This window comes from Callospermophilus lateralis, chromosome 11 (assembly GCF_048772815.1).
Source record: "Callospermophilus lateralis isolate mCalLat2 chromosome 11, mCalLat2.hap1, whole genome shotgun sequence".
NCBI classification, from domain to species: domain Eukaryota; kingdom Metazoa; phylum Chordata; class Mammalia; order Rodentia; family Sciuridae; genus Callospermophilus; species Callospermophilus lateralis.
This window is the reverse complement of record NC_135315.1, coordinates 14,797,944-14,818,981: the sequence shown is the minus strand read 5'-3', so window position 1 is coordinate 14,818,981 and position 21,038 is coordinate 14,797,944. Positions and strand designations below refer to the sequence as shown.

Below are 21,038 nucleotides of genomic sequence, written 5' to 3'. Positions count from 1 at the left end.
CATCTTACCCTTGGGAAGATTTTTCATTTGAAAATATTGTTTACATTTGTAAAATTATGATAAGACAGACATAAAATTTACCATCCTAACCATTTTTAAGCATACAGTTTGGTAATGTCAAGCACATTCACCTTCCTGTGTAATCATCTCCACCATCTAGCTCCAGAACACTCTCCATCTTGTACCAGGGAATCTTTGCACCCATTATATAACTCCTGGTGCCCTTCTCTCCAGAGTCCCTGGCAGCCACCATTCTACATTCTGTCTTGATGGATTTGACAACTCTAAGTATCTCATCTGAGTGAAATCACACAGTATTTGTCTTTTTGTGACTGGATTATTAGAAAAAAAAATTAATGATTGGTTAGAATAAGAACAGAGAGTTGCATAATGAACCTGGGTCTCTCATCTCCTTTTGCTCCATTTTGCCTATACAACAGCTCTAAACACGTGCTATCTAGCTCATCTTTAAAAAATCTATTTTTTAAAAATCCCCTTATTACTAAGCAAGGTTTGATTCTTTTCAGTGTGTATGGTGCTAGGAATTGAACCTAGGGCCTCACACATGTGCTGTCCTCTAAGCCAGACTTCAAGCCCTGTCATCTTTGTGATCTTGTTTGCATTCTAGAATTCCCTGGGAAACTTTTTTAAAAATTCTTTTTACAGAACCTTGTTCCAGAACAATTTAATCAGAATCTTAGGGTGTGGAGGCCATTGGCGTTTAGAAAACAAGTGTTAGGCAGTTCTCATTTGCAACAGAGGCTGTGTGCACTGCCTAATTGAAAGAGCTTAGAGGCAGAATAACAACTGGAAAATTGAAGTGTTTAGGGTAAATGGTCTTTTTAAATTCTAAAATTTTGCAAAATCAGCTATCAGCTTTGTAATTCTCAATGAGTGGCGGTGTCTTTGCTCCCACTATTATCAAGCTGGATCTGAGTGGACACTCCAGAGTGTGGTTCCCCCTGCAGTCCAGTGCTGTCACGATGATCTCACTTTAGAATCTTCTTCTTCTTTTTTTTTTTTTTTTTTAATAATTTAGTTAGTTGCTCAAAACATTACAATGATCTTGACATCATACATTTGATTCAAATGAGGTACGTAGAATCTTCTTAATACAGACTGGCCACCAACTTAGGATGGGGCCCTTTTTAATACACATTCAGCAGAAACCATACGTCAAAGTTTGTTGTTTCCTGGCTTAGCAATATGTGGTCCAACGTCTCGCAATGCTTAACAGAGAGAGTGAGCCATAACTTTTGTCAGCAACATAATCACTGGGGTGGGGTGGGGAGAGTACTCTACAGTGTACTGTGTTTCTAAGCTAAGCTATGGTGGTCAGTAGGTTAGGTGTATCAGGTGCACTTATGACGTTCAATATTTTCAACAGAGTTATTTTCAATAACTCCAGATGCAATGCCATTGTAAGTGGAAGAGCACCTGTAGTTACAATACTCCTCTGTGGGCATTGGACATTGTAGTTCCCCTGCCACATTCATTCAGCAAATACTAAGATAGCTCCCATTTTCTTTCTTTTTTTTCTTAAACTTAAACCAAGAGATTTATTGGTTTTATTATATCAACTTAACTAAAGACTACAGATTTCTAAATAACTCCAAGGTCAAATGAGGGATGTTACAGGGATATTGGTTCCAGCTTAATGTGTGAAATACTTTTTTTTTTCTTTCTGAAATCAGAGTAGTTTAAGAGAATGAGTTATCTTGTGAAGTCTTAATTTCTTTGGTCCTAGTGCCACACAAATCATAGTCAGGATTCCGTCTGTAAAGGGTATTCTAGAACAAGATTTCTAATAGAAGGGAATAAGAATGCCCTGTGAGCTTCTAATTCCAAAATTTCTTTCTTTTATTTATATATTTATTTATTGGTTATACTGGGGATTGACCTCAGAGGCACTACACTAAGCTACATCCCCAGTCCTTTATTTTTCATTTTGAGACAGTTTCAAACTTGTGATCCTCCTACCTCAATCTCCTGAGTCATTGGGATTACAGAGTTGTACAGCACTGTGTCCATCTGCAAAACTCCATTATTTTAAAGCCAGACCCCCCAAAAAAATGATCTAAGAGGAATTTTTATTTATGTTGGAAAAAGAAGAAATTAGAATTAGAAAACTGGACTCTGTTTAAATTATCCCAGCAACATCCAAAGTACAATCAGGAGCCAGTTGAATGCATGCCTTCTTCTCTCCCTCAGGCCTGACCAGGGTGTTAACCTTGACCACAAACAATGTCATAGAGCTTCTTTACAGCTTGTTTGATCTGGTGTTTTTGGCCTTGACATCCACAGTGAAAACAAGTGTTTTGTCTTCAGTTTTCTTCATGGCTGACTCAGTGATCAGGGGGAACTTGATGGTGGTCTAGTGGTCAAGCTTGTTTCTCCTGGGGGTGCTCTTCCAAGGAACTTTGGGCTGACTCTGGAACCGCAATCTTTCCGGCCACCTGAAGGTTGGTGATGTGCGGGTCTTTTTTTTATGGCTGTGGACACTCTTCAACACTGCCTTCTTGGCCTTCAAACTTTAGCTTTGGCTTTAGCCTTAGCTTTCGGTGCATCTTGTTGAAAAGAAGGAATTTTTTTTTTTTTTGGTTTTGTTTTAATTTATTCTGATTAGGTATATATGACAGCAGAATGCATTTTGATTCATTGTACACAATTGCAGCACAACTTTTCATTTCTCTAATTGTACACAATGTACTGTTGCACCACATGTGCAGTCCCATATATGTACCTAGGGTAATGATGTCCATACATTCCACCATCTTTCCTGCCCCCATACCTCCTCCCCTCTTCTCCCTCCCCTTTGCCCAATCACAGTTGAAGAAATGGTTTTGAGCTCAGAAATGGAGCTCCACTTTCCAACCAACCCTTTATTTTATTAAATGTAAAATCTACAAAATGCACAGGTGGACACTATTTTAAAGAAGATTCATTATAACACATAAAAATCTGAACTTCTCAAGAAGATTAATTAAGGTTGATTATTTGCATTAAAAAAGAGTTAATGACCTCACAAACCGTTTATGGATGATAGAGTTACTTGGACCATGTATGTATTGATTTACAGATCACTGGTCACTTAACTAAGCTGCTTAGAGCCTGAAAATTTAACTGTCCTTTTGAGCTTATTTGGAAATAAGGAACACCTGAGATGCCATCAGGAAAACAGAATATGATTTTTAAAAAATATCTATTTCTTTTAGTTGTACACAGTACCTTTTTTAAAAACTTATTTATTTTTATGTGGTGCAGAGGATCGAACCCAGGGTCTCTCACGTGCTAGGTGAGTGCTCTACTGCTGAGCCACAACCCCAGTCCCAGAATATGATTTAATAACAAGTCTTTAGACGCTCTATTAAAAACATGCAGCACCTCAATATTCAATGCAAAAATAACCAGGATTTCTTTCTTTTTTTTTTTTTTTAAGAAAGAGTGAGAGAGAGAGGGAGAGAGAGAGAGAATTTTTTAACATTTATTTTTTTTTTAGTTTTGGGCGGACACAACATCTTTGTTTGTACGTGGTGCTGAGGATCGAACCCGGGCCGCACGCATGCCAGGCAAGCACGCTACCGCTTGAGCCAATCCCCAGCCCCAAACCAGGATTTCTTGAGTGCTGTAATATGTCAATCACTTCAGAAACATCATTTCATTTAATCCTTGCATAAGCCTTGTAAAACAGTATTTATTATCTCATTCCTGTCAAGTAATTTGTTCAAGAGCACAACTTCCATAGAGTCCAAATCACTCTTTTTCTTTGCCTCATACCAAGTTATTCTAATCCACTGCTCTGTGAACAAAACTGCTGACAACTTGAAGATCAAATGAGTTTGGGTTAATCTCTGTCCTTAAAATATTTTCAATATGTGCTTGTTGCCAATGTTTAAAAATTAGATTTTGTGTAAAAGTCTGGATGTCCCCGCTGTGTTAAGGAATCAGAAGGGCTGGCAGCCCTATTTCTGCATCCCTCACAGGAATGCTGGGTGTCAGTTGCAATTTGCCCCTTCCCACCCAGCCCTCCTCATCCCTTCTGTCAGTGTCCACATGGCACCTGTTGGCATGGTATTGGCAACCTCCGATTTAGAATCTCTTCCACTACCCTTGCCCCATTTCAGAATCCAAACACGCTGGTTTTGTTTATCCCAGACTTGTTTTTGTGCTCTTTTTTTTTTTTTCACTTCCCAAGGATAGTTTGACTTAGTGAATATTCACCTTACATTTTTTGCACAAAGGTAACTATTGACGTCAGGAGGAAGAGATAAGGCTGGGAGGATACAGAGATGGGCTGCTGCGTGAATTCCTGGCAGCAGAGCACAAACAAATATTTACTAAGAAACTTTCAAAAAGGCTATTTTTAAATCAGGATCTACGTGACTGGAGTCTATATCTCTCCAAAGAAGGGAACATGAATGATTGATATTTTGAATGGACTAAAGCCTGCATGAATAACTCGTGGATACTGAATGCCTTACCCAGGGTTGGGCAGAGGGCCACCTTCCTTAACCTACAGACCTACATAAATCCCTAGACAATAGCCACTCTAGGGTATCCCTCTCTTGGGACCCCTCCCTCCTTGGGAGCTCTGCTTTCTTTCTATTACTCTAATAAATCCTGCTACTTTGCTCTCACCCTTGTATTTTTCATGGATTTTATTTTTCAAATTCATGAGACAAAGAAACCAACCCCACATTCCATGCTACATATTTGGGGCTTTCCCTGTATCTATGGAAGAGTGAATAAAATGGACCAATGGCTTTTCTGGGAGCCCCAAGTTCCATTCACATGTTTAGTCCTCTCTCTGGAACAAAAATCTGGGCATCTGTCAGACACTTACTCAGGAGCTCACTAAGTCTAGTCTTCTCTCAGTCTCTGGCATGTTGGAAACAGAGACTTATCATAGATCATGACCACACTGGGAAGGCAGCGGTTAAATCCAGTAGGTCACATGGGAGGAGGGGTGGGAACTACTGACCCCTAGATTCTCCAAAATCAGGGAAGCGTCACTAGCCAAAGAGACAGTTTTCTTGGTGCAGAGATTCATGATCTGTTCTCTTTTGTTTGTCTTTCATTTAGGTGGGAACCTGGGCCTCAAAAATAAAATATGTCACGTATTTTAAAAATTGGGATAGGCCAGTTGAAGTGGCACATGCCTGTAATCCCAGTGGCTCAGGAGTCTGAGGCAGGAGAATCATAAGTTCAAAGCCATCCTCAGCAACAGCAAGACACTAAGCAACTCAATAAGACTCTGTCTCTAAATAAAATACAAAATAGGTTTGGGGATATGGCTCAGTGGTTGAGTGCCCCTGAGTTCAATCCCTGGTATCTGCTCCCCAAAATTGGGATAGATTTAATCTTCAAACACTAAAAAGAAAAAGCCTGATAATTTTCTGTATCCAAGCCTGGCCTGATTACCAGATGGAGGATTAAAAAAAAAAAAAAAAAATGGCCTTTGAAGGAAAATAAACTTTAACACCATCTTATAGCTAGACAGGTTTTACAAAAGGAGTAAACAGCCAAAAGTGCCCCATGTAGAAGATTTTTGCTTTTCATGCTCAAAATGGCAGCTTTCCTTGCTCCTTAGCTGCCTGTCTGATGCCCATCTGAAATGTAAGCAACATGAACAAGTGCCCAAATCAGCTTGAGACCAGAGAAGGAAAAGTGTCACTTTTAAATCCAAGCTGCTGTGAGATTCTGCTCTTTTAATAAGTTTTTCCCTAAATTGCTTTCTTTTCTTCCAGATAGGCATGTGGCGCGTGTGCGAGTGCGCGCGTGTGTGTGTGCGCGCGCACACACACACACACACACACACACACACAATCCCATAGGTACAGTTTTTCTTTTTCTTAAAATCATTTTTCTGAGGACTTCATGGTCTTCTAAATTCTTTAAATATTTGTACTGACTCTAATCTGATCCAAAAGTGACCCCTGGTCTGATAAACAGGTTCCATGTCCTCCTTTAATAGAATAATTGTGGCATGTCTTTTTTTCAGTTCTTTGTCTTATTCTAAACTCAAGTTTTTCTGATAAATTCATCTTTGTCCTGCACCAATTAGTCTGGTTTTGTCTAACTGGAGTTTCTAACTCTCTGTTTTTCTTTCTGTTGTTTTTTTTCAGAGGTCATTTTTTCGAGGATTAATTCAAATACATGGAAAAGGAAAGAGATCTTCTCCTTTGAAGAGTACTAAGCAGGAAAAATAAACAGTGGTACTGGTGGGGTGGATCTGCCCCCATGGAGGACAAGTGTCCACTGAACCTTTAATTTCAGTGTCCACCATGAATAACAGACTATACTTCTTCTTTTTTTTCAGTTGTTGATAGACCTTTATTTATTTATACATGGTGCTGAGAATTGAACCCAGTGCCTCACACATGCCAGGCAAGTGCACTACCACTGAGCCACAGCTCCACCCCCCAGACTCTCCTTCTAATGTCCCCAATTGTACTGGCCTACCCTCTAGCTGAGTCATACTGCAAGAATATGTGACAGATTCTGTTTTAATTTCTAAAGGATTAAACCTGACAGCATGTATAATTAAACATCTGTAACTCTTTTGCTTCCTGTCTGTGGGAATCTAATACCTTGAAAAGAGCTATAATATCTTTGTTTCCTATAAATTTTTATGAATATGTATGCACACATGTATTGTAGGTTTTGTACTTGTATTTATAAGTTGTGTGCATGATATCAATAATGGCACATAGATAAATGAGTGCTCATAGACCCAAATGCCTTTCGGGTCTTGTGACTTAAATTGGTTAAAAAGACGAGTAAAGATATCTTTAAAAATTACTAACCTACATGTTTTTTTTTAAGTGGCCAGCCAACCAAGAAAACAGTAGTATCTATAAAATGTTCAAAAGTACAACATCCATTGCTTTTAAGGATTTTCCTTTGCAGGAATAATTGACTTAAAGGGTTAGCTAGATTTGTCTGATATCTTGGTTTTCATGGGTAACGTAATGTTAACTAGAATGAATAAATTAGATTTACATAAATGGGATTAATCTTCATAAACTCGTTTGTTAAAAGAGATACCTGATTAATTTACAAAGTTAAAATACTCAAACATCAACTGCTAAATACTAACCTAAGTACTTTTGGCTTTTTAAGTTCCATAAGACAAAATATTTGGGGGTTTATTAAATGTATTTTTATAAATTGTTGGTAAATGAAAAGTCAGTTTTAGATGGCTTTGTTTCTGAGCCTTTACTAAAAACAAGATGATTAAGGGTTAAAATTCTATTTATATGTGTTCTTCTAATGCAAGGAATAACAACAACAACAAAAAAAAAAAAAGAAAGAAAGAAAGAAAAAGAAAACCAAACTAGTTTTGATGAAGAAAAAGAACTACAAGAAAAACATAAAATATTTTATTTTTATTGAGAAAAAGAGTAATTTTGTATGTTTTCACAAAATATTAAGTACTGTTTCAAATTATGAACTTAAAGATCAATAACTAAGGGCTGGGGATAAAGCTCAGTTGGTAGAGTACTTGCCTCAAATGCCCAAGGCCCTGGGTTCAATCCCCAGCACCCCACCAAAAAAAGCTAATAACTAGGAAAAAATATAAGAAAGTTATAGATATGAAAATATGTTTTCTTAATATGGAAAAAATGTTTCTGAAAGAGAAACTATCTGGCATGGTAAAGAAATATTTTTATCCTAAAGTTCAAAATAAAAAGTGAGACAGGACAAAGCTAGGGGGATGTAAATAAGCTAGAGTATCTAAGTAAGTTACAGAAGATTTGTAAAAGGCAAATCTCAAAAAGTTGGGGTGTTATTAAATGGCATATCCTCAGTGCAGTCAGTTAAGGAGTTTTCTAAGGTCAACTTTTCACATACCAATATAAAACAAAGTCTAATTCTCTATTCTTAAAAATGACAAGATTTTTGGGCTGGGGTCGGGGCTCAGTGGTAGAATGCTTGCCTAGCATGTGTGAGGCACTGGATTTGATTCATAGCACCACATATAAATAAATAAAGGTCTATCAATAACTAATAAAAATATTTTTTAAAAAATGACAAGATTTTCTTTTCTTTTATTCAGTTGTTGATGGACCTTTATTTTACTTATTTTTTTTTGAGAATTTTTTTAATATTTATTTTTTAGTTTTCAGCGGACACAACATCTTTGTATGTGGTGTTGAGGATCGAACCCAGGCCGCACGCATGCCAGGCAAGTGTGCTACCACTTGAGCCACATCCCCAGCCCTATTTTACTTATTTATATGTGGTGCTGAGTCTTGAGCTAGTACCTCATACGTGCGAGGCAAGCACTCTACCACTGAGCTACAACTCCAGCCCCAAGATTTTCTTAAAACTTAGTCCTGATCTTATTTATCAAGATAATTTCTTGTGTCTATTAGGTTTTGTTAACTAGGGTTCATACCTATTTTAAAGTTTATTTTTTTAAAGATTGTTTTATGGCTCTGGTTAAATAAACAACTATTATTTTAGGATATTACAATAGAGTTGACACCTTAAATTTATGTGACCAGAGAATGTATACAAATGAAAACTAAATGTTTGTCCAAGCTTTGTCTAAGTGTTATGTAAAATCTTGTAAAATGAAAACTATATAGATTTAATACAAGTATGATAACTGATGAAGGCTCTCTTTTGTACATTGTACCTGCCATAAAAGAGCCACATTGCCATTTAAAAACCTGGTTTACATTTGTTTCCTTTATTTACTTGATGTTTCATTGTTTTATAAATGAGATGCTTTAATACATCAGATAATAAGTCTATTTCTGATACCTCACCCGAGTTAAGGCTCTACCTCTCACCTTACTCCATGTTAGGATAGCTCCAAAGTAGGCCAGGATAGGCCAGGATTAAGCTCATTTAAAGTTATGTTCAAAAGGGAGATTTTTGTTATAAAGATTACTGTGATTTCAAAATAAACAAGGGATATAATGCAAAACCAAGGAAAGATTTGGGGGAATTATAAAAGGTATATAAAGTTGTAAAAGTTGCAAAAGAAAACAAAATTATAAAGAATTTCATATGTGATGAGTTAATAAATTAATGGGTCTTTGTATATTCTAAATAGATATTAAATATAGCTTAGTGTTATTACAGACACTATGTTTCTTGGTTTGAAGCTATTATACAAACTAAATCATCCTACAACTTTATAACTGCTGTTAGTATTTTACAAAATTACTACTTCTAACAAAACAATATGAGCTAATTTAAAACAATAAACCATCAACTACAGGTCAGATAGGATATAATGCTGACTTTCAATACTACTACTGACTCCAGTTAAATAAAAAGGTAACAATAAAATTATAGGCATTAAAGTTAAAATCTAGTGCTCCTATTTCAAGAATGGCGAAACTGGCCTACTGGTGTTTAAAACCAAAACTTGGAGACTAAAGTCAAGGAAGTAAAAGTTGGGGGTGGGAGAGCAACCCAAACACAACAACAACAACAAACCAGCCAATATTTTGGCCCTTGCCCTCTAAGGTCAGCCTGAAGTCATGGAACAACCGAACTTCTTTAAGGGCCCTGCAACTCTGGTAAGTCACCAGACCTCTTGATCAAAGGGATCTACAGGTTCCTAGAGAACAGGAAGCCAACCAGTGCACATTCTGCAATGAGGAGGATCTGTAGAAAGGGAAAAGTCCCTGATGCTTCTGAGAAAGCTAGTTTACAAAAATCAAAGGGCATTTCATAGCTCAAGGGGAAACCTGTGCTGTTATAAAAATTTAAAGTTGTGTATATGTTTTTAGCAACTCTGTTGATGTTTCTAAAGCCTTAAATGACGTCCACTCACAAATGAATGACATGTCAAACCACACCTTAAAACTCTAACAAGTTGCTATCTTTGTGGTCTTCAGAGGCTACCTGATAACACTGATTGTTTTTGTTCTAATTGTTTGCAAAAAACCAATACTTTGCTGTCTTGTTTATTGCTGTATTGGCATGATCCTTACCCTCTGTACACCTTGTCTAGTCAACTGCTACCATGGACCTCTGTACTGCAGACACCAGCAGAGTCTATTAAGCTCCAGATGGTCATGGAGATGTTACCTACCATGAAAGTACCATCTGATTTTTTAGGGGTCCATTAGATAGGTCTCTTTGGGAGGACCCTGACTGCTGTTGTTCTTCTCTCAACACCCCTTTTCAGCCTGAAGAAGCTAGAGTGGTCATTGCCCAAATTCCCTAACAGTGGTTAAAGTTACCTCTCCAGAGTGGGGAAAAACCTCAGGAGGAAGAGGTAAGGCTGAGAGGGTAGGGAGATGGCCCTTGGGTAAATTCCTGGGTGAAAGAGCACAAATAGCACCTACAGATATTTTCTAAGAAACTTACAAAAAGGCTATTCTTAAATCAGGACCTACGTGACTGGGTCCATATCTCTCCAAAAAAGGGAACATGCATGATTGATATTTTTGAGTGGACTAAAGGTGCACAAATACCTCATGGATACCGAGTACCTTACCCAGGGTTGGGCAGCGGGCCCACTTCCTTAACTTATAGATCTCTGTAAACCCTGAGACAATAGCTTTCTTAGGTATCCCTTATCCCTTTCTTGAGACCCCTCCCTCCTTGGGAGCTCTGCTTTCTTTTTATTAATCTAATAAATTCTGTTACTTTGCTCTCACCCTTGTGTCTGTGGACTTTACTCTTCAAATCTGTGAGACAAAGAACTCAACTCCCTGCTCCATGCTCTACTGACTTGACATATTTTTCTCCCATGGAGACATTTTACTCCTATACTTAATAATCTGTCTTGTTTTCATTTCTTCTGGCTCTTGGGGGCCTAAGTTTGGCATTGCCAGTTGTGCTGGGTAGAATACCTCCAAGTACCTATGACCTTTCTGAGCTATGACTACCCAGAAAGCTGGGACACCTACTGGAGGGTATGGATGTAGTGTGTGAAGTGAGTGGAGTAATGTGTCAGCTTTATTCTGGCCCAAGAAAAGCCAGGTCTGGGTCCTATTAGAGCCCACAGCATCCCCACGGTTGTCTTCCGGGCCTGCCTCTCGCCCCACACTGCCCGCCTTCTGCCCACGGTATGAAAACACCTAGCGAGACAAAATGATGCAACTTGACTTTATTAGGACAGGATGGTGGGCAAGGGGAGGTTCTGGGGCAGTGTGACAGAGGTGCCATGTCACTAGAAGGCACAGCTGCTTTCCACAAAACGGCGACATTTCATGACCCGCAGGTAGGTCTCGGCCTTGTGCAGGTCTTTCTTGAAGCAGGAGAGCAGCCCATAGTTCTTGAGCAGCGCATCATCACTGCGCAAGTTGATGTCAAACTTGTCATAGGTTTGCTTGAGGATCTGCCCAGCCCGGGGGCTGCCATCTTCCAGTTCCTAAAAGAGGAAGAAAGGGCAGGAGAGGCCAAGTCCCCAGGGAGCTCTGCTCTCCCTCTCCCAGCCATTTTCTTCCCTCCTCCCCTTGGAAGCCAGAGAAAAGCCAGAAGGATTTAAAAAGAGAATTGAGGAATGAGATGCATCCTCCTGCCTCAAGCCCTGACAGGTAAAAAGAGAGCAGCAGCGTATCTGTCCCCAGCCCCATGGAGCTCCAGCCCTCAGTCCAGCCAGCAGGGCCTCCAGGCCCAGGCAGAGGTTGGGGATCCCAGTGTCATCCTCACCCGCATCAGAGCCTGGATGCCCTCCTCCAGGTCCTTCAGTTTCTCATAGACGCGGTCCGAGGTGCCAAACACCAGGCTGTTGGTGAAGACCCTGCTGAGGAACTGCACGGGTCCCAGCCACGACTGGATGAGCAGCAGTGAGAAGCGCAGCAATTCCATGTCCTGCAGGGGAAGGGCTGGGGTGTGGGGCTGTGGCCAGGATGGCCTCTGCCTGGGCCTCCAGCATCACCCAGCTTTGGGGAGAAGGCTGCCGGGCAGGAAGAGAGAACTGTGTCTAAGGAGAGCCCAGATGGCCACTTACGGATCTCTGCTGGGCCTCGTCCTTGCCCGTGGGGGCAGGGATGGTCTCTGAGAAGCAGAAGGCAGCCTGGGTGTTCTGGATGGAATACCGCTGTCCCTCGGGGATATAGGCACGCTCCTGGGGAAAGCACGTTTCTGAGGTTGGAGTTGGTGACCAGCTCTCATGGCTATTTTTCGGGAACCCCTTCTGTTTCTGCTCATTTGATAGCATTCAGCCCTGAGCCCCTCTGTTTTCTCCCATTGTTTCCCGGAGGCAGGGGGACTTGCCTCCTCCTGCCATCCCGCCCAGTGCTCATCCTTGGGGAGCTTACAAACTCTTTGTAGGTGTCTGCAGCCAGCTGGTGCAGATGCTGGGCTCGAAGCACAGCATTGGTGAACAGGCTGGACAAAGGCATGGCTGGGAAGGTGCTGGCCTTCTGAGGCCAGGACAGGCAGAGCAGCATGAAGGCCAGGAGCCAGGCAGTCCGACAACCTAGAGAAATGCCGGAGGGCCAGGAGGCCCTAAGCAGGGGGCCACTCTGTCCAAGCCCCTAGAGCATTTCCTTCTCTTCCCACTCTCCCCGGGGACTGAGACCATTCTCAACGTGGCCGAATATTAGGCTTAGATGGCTATACTCATATTAAGAAGCCCTAAATACCAAGGTTAGTGTCCCTATTGCACCTGCAGGGCCACTTCATTTCCTCTTGGTCTACCCCAGGCCAAAGGGGGATTGGGGTGCTTACCTGCAGCCATTGCACCTGGGTGAGCTATCCACAGAACCCTGAGCAGTTTGAGGAGCTCGGCCCTAGGATCCTGGAGTTGGTCCCTTGCAGGTCCTTTTTATACCTGGCCCCTTCCCCCCACTCCAAGGCCCCCACCTATTTTCTCTATACATTTATGCATGGGGGCACTGATGGCTGTGTTGATGGATAATTTAGAAGCTTCTTCCACTCATCCTGTTCCCGCTCCTCGCTGGGGTCATGTCCCCATCCTATCACCGTTCCCTCACCACTCTGACCAGGCTTGTGAGGCTGTGCAGGGTCTCAGTGAGGGACCACCTCATCCTTCCTCTTTGTAAGTGGTAGGTGGTAGAGGAGAGAAGCCTGAGTCCAGGGGTGCTGTGCCAGGATGTCATTGTGGGGTTGTCTGTCACATTGAGGATGGCCCAACAGGGACCCTCCAAAAGAAAGCAATGTCAGCATGGCTTTTTTTTTTTTTTTTTTTTTTTTTTTCTGTATTGAATGTTGAAGCCAGGGCCTGCACATGCTAGACAAGCTCTCCTCCACTGAGCTACATCCCAATCCCTTTTTATTTTGAGACAGAGTCTTGCTAAATTGCCGAGGCTGGCCTTAAATTTCTAATCCTTCTGCTTCGGCCTGACTCTCTGGGATTACAGGTGTGCACCCCGCAATGCTGGGCTAGGACGATTTTCTTGAGAGCAACGCTGACCTCTTCCCACTCTCTGCATGGTTCCCCTCCACTTACCAGAGAAATCGTATGTGCTGGGGAAGGGGGCCAGGGAAAGCCTATAGATCTTGGGGTCTCTGGGCTCAGTTCAGCCCCAAATTCCATTTTTGCTTCCTTCATCCCATCACCTTAGCCAGCTGCAGGGTGCTGGATGCAGTGCCAATTCTGACCACTAGGGGGAACAAACCCCACATATTGCTCTTCCCTTCCCCAAGTTTCTGGGTCTCCCTCAAGTCCAGGTCTATGGGGCAAAGAACCCAAACTTTGGGCATTGCCCCTACTCCTTGCACTGCCACAGAAATGCAAACCAAGAAGCAGAAATTCCGAGGACAGACCACAAGTGCTTCCTTCCACAGCCCTGAAACCTCAATATCAAAGTTGAAGACTTTGAGTCTCCTCCCTGTGTTAGAACTCAAGAGTACAACAGCCTGAAAGATGCCCTCCACTGAGCTACATCCCCATCCCTTTTTATTTTTTATAAAAAGAAGGAGTCATTGTAGTCTCCTTCTCTTCCTTCTCCAACTCCTTTCAGTCTCTTTGCAGAGCTCATCAGGTGACGAGAGCCTGCTCACATTCAACCCCTGCAAGCACCTTGTGAATGAGAAGTTACCATCACACCCATTTTCAAGAGGAAGAGACCAAGGCTTCAAGAGACCGACTTGCACAAACCAACTCAGCAGAGGAGGCAGCTCTGCACAGACTTGCTTTCCTGTATTTCATTGTACCTATCCCCCTCGCAGTCTCTGCAGTGCTGCTCCGTTATTTAATTTAATTAATTTATTTATTTTAAATATTTATTTTTTTTAGTTGTACACAATACCTTTATTTTGTTTATTTATTTTTATGTGGTGCTGAGGATCAAACCCCAGGGCCTCGCATGTGCTAGATGAGCACTCTACTGTTGGACCACAACTCCAGCCCAGTTATTTTAGCTTCTAAGGACGCTGGCATCCTCTCCCAAATCACAAGAATGTCTTTAATCATTTGTCCTCCCTTAATGAGCAGATTCCTCCCCCACGCCTCAGTTTTCAGGAGAGGAAAGTTCCGGGGCACAGATTCATGTGGGAACCTTACAACAGGGCAAGGTGAGGATGGAGAAAGCAGGACAGGGCCTTTTGGCTTCCTGGTGCCCAGGTTGGTGCTGTTTCAGCATCTGAAGCAAACCAGCCTCCAATGCCCCCAAATAAAACACTGCCCTGCTGTGCAAACCTCTCACTCCTGAGTCTCAGAGCATTCAGCACTTGACCATGTAGCAGAATAACAAGTCAACCTTCCCAGAAATGATTGGTTCTATGGTTTGGTATAATGTTGGCACCAACATTGAAAAATCACACCCCTGTGGTCCAGAGTGTCAGGGCTCAGGCCGCTCCACCTCCCTGATTTTAGGACCAGAAGACAGAGCATCTTTCCTTCCCAGCATTACCTAAGCATTGTCCAAGCAGTGTCCCCGACTCATTATCTGCTGAGAAGCCACCAGGATGCTAGGGGTTGTTCTCCTGGTCAGTCTGGGAAGACCTGGGCAAGGTGCTGGCTCTAGGAAGAGGGGCCACAGGGAACGAGAGGATACCCTTTCTTCTCCTCCATCCAGCTCCACTGAAGAGGAGGAGCCAGGTGGGAATTGGAGGGTCTCTGAGCCCACATAGCCTTCTGTCATGTTCCTCCTACATTCCCAGGAGAGGGGACAGTATACATGGAACTCCCATGACAGAGACCTCTAGCTAAGACTGGGGAATTATATATGGACTTTGGATAAGAGGGAAAAATCTCTGGCCTCCTCTGGGAGTGAGGACAACAGGAGCCGGAGTTGACTTTGATGGTCACATAGGAGGACATAATTGAGGTGTGGCTGAGGCACCAGAGAGGTTACTGCCAAGGACAGGGTGGGACCAGCCAAGGAAGAAGAGCCTCTGCTCTCACCATCTCATAACTGAGGTAATCCCAGAACTGTGGTGACCAGGGACATGGAGCTCCCTGGGGATACGCTTTGCAACTACTGGATCCAGAAGGAAGACCAGAAGGCAGCAGAAGTTGGTGATCTCTAATCCAGACCTTTTCAGAGACCACATCTGTCATTCATTATGTACAAAAACAAAGCTTTGAATTGGACTTGAGATTTTCCCTTCCAGTCTTGGGAAGTCACCCAGTCTTGGAGTACCTCTGAGACCCCTGACTCCTCCAGGTTCAGACTGCCCAATAATGATGTCTATCACTAAGGAGAGGCTATGGTGAGCATCTCTCATGTCAGCCTCCAAAGACTCAAGTTGGACCCCCAGGCACCTCCAAAGATCACCCCATTTATAACTTGGAATCCATTAACTTTTCAGTGTATTTGGAAACTCTGTGCCTGTCCAGAATCGACCATCTCTGGGGTTCTCTGTACCTATTGAGAAGGTCACAGATCTGCTCTTGATCCTAATGTGGCCTTTCAGGCTTCAAGAGCCCCCTCTTAGGTTCAAGTGTGTGCACTGAGAGTGATTTCATTTGCTCGCTCTGGTCACAGGGATGGTAGTAGAGAGATGGGTGGCCCATCTTTCCACTCCTCATGGGTGATGTGAGACCCACACTTCCCACCTCTAGCTCTGTCCTCTCCCTGAGGTCAGAGGCTGGTAATCACACTTGGGACATACTCTACCTCCTCTTAGCTTCCAGTGTCCTATGCATGAGTTTTAGCACCATTGATCCCCCAGCCCCTTGGGTCAAGGTCTTTAGAGAGGATTATGTGGGGATTCCCCAGGTCTTTTCCAAGGAGGTGTGTTTCTGAAGGCCTACACGTGCCTGTACTATTCTCAACAATAAGATGTTTAAGTCTCATTTCATAATTGAGGATGCAGAGGCTCAGAGATGAAGCAGACTGCCCAGGCTCTCCCAGTTCCTAAGGGATGGCTCCTCGAGGCCCCCAGTCTCCCCATGCCAAGTGCTTCAGAAGCCCCATCTAGTAAAGAGGGTGGTGTCCTTTGATGTGGGCAGGACTCTCCTGGGCCAACCAGGATCGAGTCCCCGCATGGAAGGTGTTGAGTAAAGGTGGTGGAATTGCAGGCAAGGGCCCTCAGCCCCAGGATGTGCTGTCTGCCTGCATTCAGGACAACAGAAAAAAACAGCCCACCATAGCCAGATTCAGTGAACCAAATCACGCCGTCCTTCACATTTGTATTGCACGTTTCATTGTTCATCTGTGTTTTCACTTCCTGTATCTCAGTGGACCCTTGAGTTTACCCCAGATGCAATCAGAGCATGGAGGAAGCTCCATGGGAAGTGTGCCGGGGGAGGATGGGGCAGACCCTGTGTGTCGATGGGGTGTTGTTTACACTGGCTGACAATCCTGGAACAATCTAGAGCAACAGGACCATCTAGGTAATTCCCTCTGCTTTGGGAATTATTCTCCAGGGATAGTGCACCATTGAGAAAGTAGCGCCCCGCTCTGAGGGGTGTTCCAACAGCTGTAGGAAGCCCGGGGTGCTTTTCCTGAGGTGTGCCCTTGCTGGAAATAACCACGCCCACCTTGAGCTGCGGTTAGATGTGGACGTCTTATCCCCTTTACTCCTGCTCGGTAGGCTCTTAAAAGTGAGGCTGGGTTTCTGCCGTTCATTCGTTCACTCACTCTCTCACGCATTCTCTATTCAGGCATTAACTGATTCAATAAGGAGTTGTGTCAGGCAGACGGGCACACCTAGGTGAATAGAGACACCACACTCTCTTTTCTGGAGCTTACGATCCACTGGGGAGAGAGACAATGGCCAACAAATATAAAATTTCAAATTGAGGGAAACTACCATGAAGGAAATGGCAGAGAGACTGAAGGGGAAAGAACAAACCAGGGAGTGGAGAGAGTGGGCAAACTGGTGCAGGCGGGGACCCCAGGATTAAAAGCATCTGCTGAGTGGAACAAATGAATGGAGGACAGAACTGAGAGAGGAACTCAGGACTCTAACCGGCCAGGGACAATGAGGTTGCTATGTCCTACCTAGATGTCCTCCTGCAAGTAAAATTATTTTGTTTTTTTTTTTTTTTTTTTAGTAAAATTATTTTGAAATAACAAAGACAGGAACTTGAATGTACGGCAACATATACATGGAAAAAAAAAAAAAAAAGAAAGAAAAGAAAAAGTGAACAAGGCTGTATGCTCGAGCTGACGCCAAGTGCACACCAATTTTCTACTAGACTCGGGACTTGCAGAACCTGGACTGAGAAGAGGTGTCTTGCCTTCCCTTCCTGCCCCACGGAGAAAATGGGTTAGGTCCAAGGGGAAAACGTCTCTTTCTTTCTCTTGAAAATTGTATTGGGATCAGTCAAAACATGTTTCAACAAACTACACTCGGGTTGAATTCAGGATTTAATGCCTGTTAATTTTTGTCCTTTGCAGTCATCTAAGAGAAGGCTTTTGGGCAGGGTAGGGCAGTGGGGGGTTTCAAGTGAAAGGCTGCTGTTTCCATGACAACACAGGACCCAAGGATGTCATACCAGGGGCAGCTTGGAGACCTGGACACACCCAGAATTCCCCAGATTGGGTTCTGACTCCAGCTCTGAAGTGGACTAACGGGAACAGACAGAGGTCAGGAATCCCAAACTCCATGTTCCTAGATGGCCTTTGGGGCCCTGTGTAGGACAAGGATGAATGCTACCCCCCACTGTCACCCAAGCAGTGGCAGATTTTCACATTTTGTTTTTCTCTCACCTCTGGTTCTGCTGGAAAAACACTCAAAGCCTCAGGTCAGATGGCCCCAGCCCTAGCAGCACCTGCAACAGGAGGGCCGGAAGTCAAGCTGGGTCAGAGGAGGAACCAGCCTGTATTTAAACCAAGGTCCCAAGGGACCCAGCTGGATTTCCCCCAGTGGGCAGTGGGGCATGAGCCCACCAAGGGTCTCAGAGCTGTTCTGGGGAGGGGGAGGCTGGCAGGAGCTGGGATCCTGCAATGGTGGCCCAGGGACACACTCTCGAGCATGTTGGGAGGACTATCCAAGCCTTATTAACAAGGGATGGGTCCTGTCAGGCTTCAGACTTTCTGAACAACAGGAAGAGTGAACCTCTTCAAAGCACAGAGCTTTGAAGAAGTCAAAGTTGTCCCGGGATCTCCTCTCCCTTTTCTTTCCCTTCTCCTTTGGTTTAAAGTCTTGCTGCTGGGCTGGGGATGTGGCTCAAGCGGTAGCGTGCTTGCCTGGCATGTGTGCGGCCTGGGTTCGATCCTCAGCACCACATACAAACAAAGATGTTGTGTCCGCCAAAAACTAAAAAATAAATATTAAAATTCTCTCTTTCTCTCTTTAAAAAGGAAAAAAAAAATAAAGTCTTACTGCTGCAAAATCCTGCAAGGGAGGAGATGTGCTGGTGGGGCAAGAATATTGCATCTGGAGTCGGGAGATTGGTGCCTGACCTTTGGCCAATTCAGGCGATTCCTTGTTTGTAAGATGGGGATGAGGGGTAAGCAGGGTCTTAACCCAGATAATGTAAATGAGTATGGGGTGCTCAATAAAACTTTATTGATTATTAAGAGGTGTGTTCATGGGCTGGGCTTATGGCTCAGTGGTAGAATGGTTGCCTAGCACACTTGAGGCACTGGGTTCGATCCTGAAAGACAGATATTGTGTCCACCTACAACTAAAAAGTAAATATTTAAAAAAGAAAAAAGAGGTGTGTTCAATAAGAATTTGCACCTGCAGCTCAGGAGGCTGAGGCAGGAGGATCTCAGATTCAAAACCAACTTCAGCAACTCAGTGAGACCCTGTCTCAAAAAAATAAATGTTGGGCCCAGTAAAAGTTTTTGTCTACATTCTATCTCCTGATTGCGGAGATAATTATACAAACCTCTATGCATGTTCTAGAATTCGTAGAACTATATACCAAAAGAAAATCAATTCAATTTTACTATATGATTTAAAAAAAATCAGCATCTGGTTCAACTTCTGTCCTTCAGATAGTTTTTTTTTTTTTTGAGATAGGGTCTCACTATGTTGCCCAGGCTGGTCTTGAACTCCAAGGCTCCAGCGATCATCCTGCCTCGGCCTCCATGTAGCTGGGATTATCAGTGTGCACCACCACCCCCAGCTTCAGATAGGTTTTATGATTCCCAGTTTACAGATAAGACAACTGAGGCTTGGGACACTCCTCATCCCCTCCACCAGCACCCTGCTAGGTTTCCGCGCCAGAGTCAGTCCTGGGGCCAGGAACCCATGAGACAAACAAAAACACCCACATAAAGCCCCTAAAACAGAAAAACAGCCAGGGAGGGCTTCTCCTTCATAACCCATGAAGACCAGCACCCCTGCAGGGTGTCTGGTGGAGGGGACAGTCCCCTGCCCAGATGATCTTCTGTCAACAGGCCCTTCAAGGCCGTAGGGAAGCCCAGGGTTTCAAGGGTATTAAATTGTCTTCCTGTTCAGCCAAGGCCTTCCCCGACCCAGGGCAGCCCCAAGCAGGGGGAGACCCTGATTGGGGGAAAAGTGAAGACTCTACAACCTCTGCCGGCTACCCAGGTCTCTGGTGGAGGCAGGTGGACAAAATTAGTGCCGCTATGCAAAGCGACAGGAAAGCACAGGATCCAGCTCAGTGGAGGCAGATGCCAAAACAAGCCAGTTCCCTGTGGCGCCCGGGTCAGGAAGGGAACTGCCCAGCCCAGTTCGCCCAGTCCGGCCCCCAGTATGTCCTGCCTGGTGACACAGACCGGCCGGAGACTCCAGGTGTGCCTGCCTTACCCCACCCCCACCCGGCCCCCAGGCTCTAGGGGGATCTGCTAAAAATTGGTGCTTCTCTCTGACCTGGGTTCTCTGGGTAAACTGGAAGCTCCCTCAGGGTAGGGATTGGCCTGCCTGAATCAGAGCGTGGACCACAGAGAGGTGCTTTGGATCCCCGCCAGGTCAACAGGAAGTGGCATCCAGCCTGACTTGGGTGGGGGTTCTGGGCACAGGTTAATGGCACTTGACCTCCCTGGCTGTGTGGCACTCCCAGTCAGTCTCACATTGATAGATGTGGCCCTAATCTGTAGGGCCCCAGGGCCACTGTGGGGATAACCAGGGCCCTCAGATATGATGCTGGGGAAGTCTGAGGGGTCACCTGACTAAGGACCCCCAACTTCACCACACTGTAGACTCCCTCTTTATGAATCTTTTGATGGCTTTGGGTCAAGTTTAAAAGAAAATGTCCCCGGCTTGGTGGGAGATGGGTAGGGAATGTTGTAGAGGCAGGAAACTCCCGACCCTCAGGAAGCTTCCAGTCTAATTGGAGAACCAAGAGTGCGTGAGCAGCCTGGGCAGCCGCCGAGGCCTAGCCTGCTCTGAACAGGGCTTGGCACTGCCTGGGTGCTGTGGGAGGACTTCCTATAAGGGGACCTTGATGGACAGGATTGGGATGGGGTAGGTAGGGAGGACAAGATCTTCCAGGGTTGAGATTCTGGCCCTAAAGGCATCAAGGTCAGAGGAGGGCAGGGTGGCAGCAGCCTTGGCTGGATCTGCCTTCTGTGGTGGCTGTAGGCCCAGCCAGGGCCAGAGGTAATGGGCAAAGACAGGGGGATGTGACCACAGGCCCCAACTGGGCCTTCAGAGACAAGGGGAGGTGATCATGGTGGTCCCCCCCTCCCACAGCCTCACAGGCCCACAGGTGCCACCTTTGGATGCCACACCTGACCACAGGGCCACACTCATCCAGTCCACCCCACGAGATGCCGCATGCCTCTGGG

The 21,038-nt window shown here is 44.3% G+C and overlaps 1 protein-coding gene across 1 annotated transcript; it reads right to left on the bottom strand.

Annotated features, from left to right (window-relative positions):
• Positions 1–11,143: 11,143 nt before the first annotated feature.
• Positions 11,144–15,026, bottom strand: Gh1 (growth hormone 1). Its single transcript, XM_076870654.2, has 6 exons — positions 14,940–15,026; positions 13,391–13,407; positions 12,237–12,426; positions 11,927–12,043; positions 11,626–11,787; positions 11,144–11,344 (listed from the first exon to the last, which is right to left on the bottom strand). Exons 1-6 carry the CDS (start codon positions 15,024–15,026, stop codon positions 11,144–11,146), a joined length of 774 nt encoding a protein of 257 aa, XP_076726769.1.
• Positions 15,027–21,038: the final 6,012 nt, after the last annotated feature.